Consider the following 6,000-nt stretch of genomic DNA (forward strand, 5'->3'; position numbering starts at 1 on the left):
CTATGACATCAAACTGCAAAGTGAGATTATGTACGAGGTATATTTCAACAATCAGTTTCATGACATACCTGACCAGTAGAGGTGAGGGCCAGAGATGACTGGCTGCCAGCACATACTTTGCGAATAAACATTCCCTGAAACGCTTCCACCACCTTAGGTTTATACACACGATTAGTGTCTCCATGACCCAGTTTACCTGGAAAGAAGCATCAACAAAGGATGATGAATGGTTTGCCTAAACATAGGACTTCCATCACCCCATACATAAGCAACTCTATACACAATATACAATATATGTGGATAAAACAGAGTAGAAAATATTAGCACACCTAGTGACACAACAAACAGCACATCAGCCCCATTCAAATGTTTCCTCTAACAATAGTATCAACTCACCATTGTCTCCACCTCCAAAAGACCAGACAGTACGTCCATCTTTAGACAGGGCAATGGTGTGGGAGCTTCCACAGGACACCTCACCCACATTACTAATGTCTTTAACAAGTGTGGGAATATTCCTACTATTACTGTCACCATGACCTACATAAAGTGTAGAAAACATAAGCACTGACCCACAAACACACATATCTGTAAACACAATACAAATATATATATATATATATATATATATATAAAATCATTTTGCTTGCAGATACAGCATTACTACACATTTTCACAGATCCATTTCTATTACATGACTTACCCAGTTGCTCATGATCACTGGTTAAGGATTTTTAAAATAATTTTCCAGAAATTGCACCCACAAAGATCAATTTTTTTATTTTTACCATGCATGTAGGAACCCTCTAGATATGTAGTGTATATAGGGCTGGGCATTGATACAGATTTCCTGATTCGATTCTGATTCACAAGCTCTCTTATTATTATGTTATAATGTCCCTTTTGATATATGAAAGAAATTATCTCCTAGCTAATGCTGGTAATTATATTCTCATAATTTTGATCACATTTTAGCTTTTTAAAAATTAACAAATTCATGTATTCTATCAATAAATATGATATTATATTGCATCTGTCCTACACATGATTAGATACATTGTAGTAGAGGGTTATGTATAGAGTAAAAGATCGATCTTGGTATGAAAAAAAAATCGATATTGAGATCTTTAAAACGAAGATCACGATGCATTGGAAAATCTATGTTTACCCACACCTTGTGTGTACGTGATAATATAATTAGTACAATATAATGTACAGCAGACATATAAACAGTTAGAATATACCTAATCTTCCAAAGTCCCCCTCTCCCCATGTATAGAGCACTCCATCTTCACTGACTGCAGCACTGTGTCTATAGCCCGCTGACACACAAACCACCACCTCACACACACACACACAAGCAATCCAAAATATTAATCATTTAAACTCACAGATATGTTTTGAGTGCCTGAAATTTTCAAGTGATGCATAACTATATAGACCAAGTACCTTTCCTTGCAGAGGGCCCTGTATTAGTTTGGGGTACTTCTGGGTTGAGCTGTTGCCGTGACCCAATTTGCCGTAGTCTCCATCACCCCAGCTGAACACCTCACCCTCACTGGTGAAGGCCAACGTGTGGCCATCTGAACCTTTGGATGATGAAACTTTCTTAATGGCACGGTGAGGTTCAAATGTCAGCTTCTTAAGAGTGGACTGGTTATTGGAGTCACCCAGTCCTAGGCGGCCATAGCTACCCTTCCCACACGCTCGGACTGAACCATCAGAGGAGATGACAAAAGTGCAGTACTGGCCAGCTTCAATCTGAAAAATCAAAGTTTTGCTCAGTAAAACATACCTGCTAGAAGAGAAAAATTTTGGGCACAGAGGAGAATATTAACAACACTGTATGAATGGTTAATATGAGGATGCTTTGTACCGTTTGTGCATCACTGAAGCTGGGAGCTAGTTTAGGCTGTAGGATTTTCTCTTGAGTGCCCTCTACAAGCTGGTGGCTGCTGTTGCTGCCCCACACGTACACCTCACAGGTCTCAGATACCATAGCCGCCTCTCCTGCCTGGATGCTGTCTGGACTCGCACAGGTTCTTGAGTAGTCTGAAGCCATGCGACACACCTATAACATTACGAAATCAATACTTCGGTATATGAGAAAAGGCATGTTAATTGTAAAGCTTTTGGCACTTTAACACGATGCAACTATTTGACAATAAAAGACAATAAAATACTATTTTGGATAAACTGATACAGTAGATTTCAACACTTTGTGATGGTAACATATTTAGGTCAAAAAAGCTGTTGCCAGAAAATTGTGGGGGGAAAAAAGTTTATCTTGATGAATTACATCACCAAACATTGCAACCATTAAGATGTCATACCAGTTTAGGTCATAAACAACTGGACACTTGAGAACTAGAATTATGATTAACGGCTGAATGTGTAAGGTCCTTTTCAAAGACGTTTTACATCTCCAACTGAATACAGGGAATATAACACTTAAATAGATTTGTTTCCTTAACAGACAATATCTCACTCAATAAAAAATGTAATTATAAACCATATTTCATTGAGTGATTAATGTGAAAGACATATTTCAAAGTATCTGTCCTCCTTTTGTCTACATTGAATTACATAAATACATTTTCACAATAGCTTAGACCATAGTTTTTGTGTTACCTCCTCAAACAGACAAAGCGCAGCCTCATATAGGGAACAAAGACCATCAAGTGTGCGGGTCAGCTCTCTCAACTGGCTCCGATCAACAGATGAACCCTACAACACCAGACATCCAAAACACAAGATAACACAACTCTTGCTAGAAACAATATCTCCACTCAAACTTTTTTTTTTTTTATGTAGTATGTAACCAGGGTGAGAATGGAATGTAACTAGGGTTAATTAACATTGGTGTCATGACAAGAGTGTTGTATTTTAGTGATTAGGTACCAGTGAACGTCTCATCTGCATTAGAATGTTCATGAAGCAGTCATATCCCATCAGTCCCTCATGGTTTTGTGTATCCTGGCTGGGCTCAAGGCTGCTGACAACAGCTGACGCAGCCAGTGCCATTTCCACCCATTCCAGCAGATAGCGAAGTGATCCCCTTTGTGCTGCCAACCCCAGAAGCAACTCACATGCCAGCCTTCTCCCCACCACATCTGCCCCTGAATTCCACATGGTCACTCCTTTCAAAAATGTGGTCACTTGGGCCAAGCAGTCCAAGCCCATTGGTGGAATCTTGCTCTCATTGGCCAATGATAGTGGTGGAAGGGAGCCCACCACTTCGATGGCTGTAGTGATGACATCGTTGCAGAGGTTGATTCCTGGCCCTGCCGGAGGAAGAGTCCAGCTCTGCCTGAGCAGAGCGAACAGCAAGCTAAGACCTGTCCGTACGCCCATCTCAATAAGAGCATCTGTACTAGAGCGAGGTCGCTCACTAACTGCTTGCAAGTCAGCAGAACCCAGAGTGTTCTCAGTTGACTGCTGCTGCTGCTTGACCTTGCCCTTATCATGGTATTTGTTGGAAAGTGCATAAAAAACACGCTGCAGGACCAAAAGGCGTTTACGCAAGGCAGATGCAAAGGGTGAGTCCGAGCAGACCGTCTTGGCCAAAGCCAGCTGAGTGGCCAGCAACGTGTCCAGATAATGCTCCTGTTCATCGCTGGACAGACAATCCCGCTCAAAATCCGGCAGCTGAGGGCCCTTCAGACAGAGCACCTGCTGAGGTAGAAGAACCACCTCCTTGTTGGCCAGCAGCTTGCCATACAGCAGAGTGACTCCTTTGCGCGTTGAGATGGACTCGCTGTCCTCAGCAATCCAGGAGCTGTTGAGGTGCTCCAGCCATTTTAGTTTTACTGGTGGTATCATCACTGCCATGGTGCCAACTTACATCCACAATGTCACATCTGAGAGATAAACAGGTACAGTTTATCAACTGAGCCATTAACTGTCTCACACACATTACCAGAGAAACCCATTTTCCTTACTCAGTAAATAATGCAAAAACCATTGCATATGTTTAAAGTAGGCATTCAAATTTAAAGAATACTACTAGTCTAGACATTTTGGTACAATCATAAACTAAGATTTGCTATCCAAATTGGTGAGTAAACATGCATTAAATGAAAACAGCAGCTGTCAAATCAGCACTGACCTAGCTAGAGAGTTCTCTAGTCCTCTAGCTAGTCTAGAAGAGCCTACGATGACACATACTTGTCAACTTGCCACAGTAACAATCAAAACTACAGGCTTTGGGTATTTAGCACGAGGGTATACATCTAGGTCTTGAATCATCCCATTGATTGATAACTTATTTATTGATTCAGCAAACTTTCATAAGTAGGTTGACTTTAGAATTTTGTAGGTCTGATTTTGCTCATCATATACCATTGTTTGTTTAATCATATAAGAGACTTGGCCAAAAAGTATGGCACTAGTGAAATAGGCAAATGTAATCTAATGCTTGCATGGTATTTCCCTGATCAGTTTCTACCGTTTTTTAAATTAAAACAATCCAGCCTATAGCTCTTTAATATTTTTAAAAACATTTCACATGACTCTATGGTAACATGCGCTAAATCCAATATTTCGAAATAAATTCATGCTAATTCCTATCTGTTTCAAAGAGTATATGAGCAACAGTTTTATACTATAAACAGCAGTGATTATTCTTATTAGAAAGATGGGTCTATATTGCTGGTAGTGTAGCAACCTCATCTGCATTTCAGATGGTCAAAAGAATACAACACCAGTTCTAGACGTTCATACTGTCAGTTACCTTATAATATCCACTTGACATTAGAAAGTTACAGGTTGTCAGTTAATGTACATTACTAGCAAATCTATTTAGCCTCTCGGTTCTAGAATTACATGTCTTTCCAACTAGCCTGTATGGCAGGAGGAAATATTGTGACATTTTCAACAAACTGTTAAAGGGTTACTGGTTTCCAATGATTACTGGAGCTAGTATAGCCAATTTTGCGGTTTGCTTAATCATGTGGCTAAACTATCCTTTCACATATCTAACTGACTGACGGCTAACGTTACGTAAACTGTACTTTCTCCTGAGCCTCGTCTCTGCTTAAATCTTCATAAAAGACCAAGAAAATACATGTTATTTCTGTTCTAAACGAGGATATTTTGTGCATACTTTAGTATACATTTAAGTGTAATGTATAAGTTATAGACGTTAGCATGTTAGCATGAGTGAAGCTAACAGACCGGTAGAAGCCAGTAAGCTAAGCTAATAGTGGGATTTTTTTTTTCACTAACATCGCATTTCATGCCGTGTCACTACATTACATTATATGTATAGCATGAGTAGCTTGACGCAATATCCCGGCTGTGTAGCTACTTGTGTGTGGCTGCCAGTCTCTCATCAATTTCCTCCACATGAGTCAGCTGCTGCTGATATTTCACAACAATATCATGCAATATCATCCTTATTTCACTGTAACATCAAGCTAAGCATGCAATTGGCACATATAACATTACAGTCACTGAAATGCAAGCTAAGAATATTAAACACAATGTCACATTTGAAATGGGTTGAGCATGTCGCTGTTGTGTAAATAAAGAACTGAAAGGTGAGGCTGAAGCTTACCATAAACTGCCAAAGGCCAATACGTTGCATGAGCGAAAGTGGCGTTCATGGTAATTAACGATCTCTCTGCACTTGCATGTAACAGTGCATTGAAAATGCTGGTGACCGCCGGACTGAGGATCTTTTGAGGAGTGCAGTGAGTGCTCGTACTCGTTCTCCGTCCCGCCCTACCATTCATTACACCCGCTCCACAGAACAACAGAGCTGACGAGCCTGAGGAACATACAGTGTAAAACCATATCTGTCTGATGTTTAACATATTGATTGTTCTTTATTTGAAAAAAATTCATATGCAATATTTTATTTACACATTTACGCAAAATTAAGTATCACCAATGAGTTTTCAATGAGCGAATTAAAGAGAAGTTTAGTTTACTTGTTTTTAACAAACAAACATTAAATAATTTATGCAGACCACTGGACTTTTTTTGAAGGATGTGCAT

General features: G+C 39.7%; 1 protein-coding gene across 6 annotated transcripts in view; it reads right to left on the bottom strand.

The window, feature by feature from the left end:
* Positions 1-5,643, bottom strand: part of LOC127656224 (probable E3 ubiquitin-protein ligase HERC1) — a 78,366-nt gene extending 72,723 nt beyond the window's left edge. For 4 of the 6 annotated variants that reach the window (XM_052144474.1, XM_052144467.1, XM_052144450.1 and 1 more), the window contains exons 1-8: positions 5,558-5,643; positions 2,902-3,860; positions 2,632-2,727; positions 1,877-2,071; positions 1,450-1,761; positions 1,245-1,341; positions 397-540; positions 69-196 (exon numbers count right to left, since the gene is read on the bottom strand). In XM_052144474.1, the coding sequence (XP_052000434.1) occupies positions 69-196; positions 397-540; positions 1,245-1,341; positions 1,450-1,761; positions 1,877-2,071; positions 2,632-2,727; positions 2,902-3,831 (1,902 nt within the window). In that variant the 5' untranslated portion in view covers positions 3,832-3,860; positions 5,558-5,643. The remainder of the gene's footprint in view (positions 1-68; positions 197-396; positions 541-1,244; positions 1,342-1,449; positions 1,762-1,876; positions 2,072-2,631; positions 2,728-2,901; positions 3,861-5,557) is intronic. The other 2 variants (XM_052144441.1, XM_052144458.1) reach the window with 1 other exon arrangement.
* Positions 5,644-6,000: the final 357 nt, after the last annotated feature.

The sequence above is a fragment of the Xyrauchen texanus genome, chromosome 2 (genome assembly GCF_025860055.1).
Source record: "Xyrauchen texanus isolate HMW12.3.18 chromosome 2, RBS_HiC_50CHRs, whole genome shotgun sequence".
Taxonomy (NCBI): domain Eukaryota; kingdom Metazoa; phylum Chordata; class Actinopteri; order Cypriniformes; family Catostomidae; genus Xyrauchen; species Xyrauchen texanus.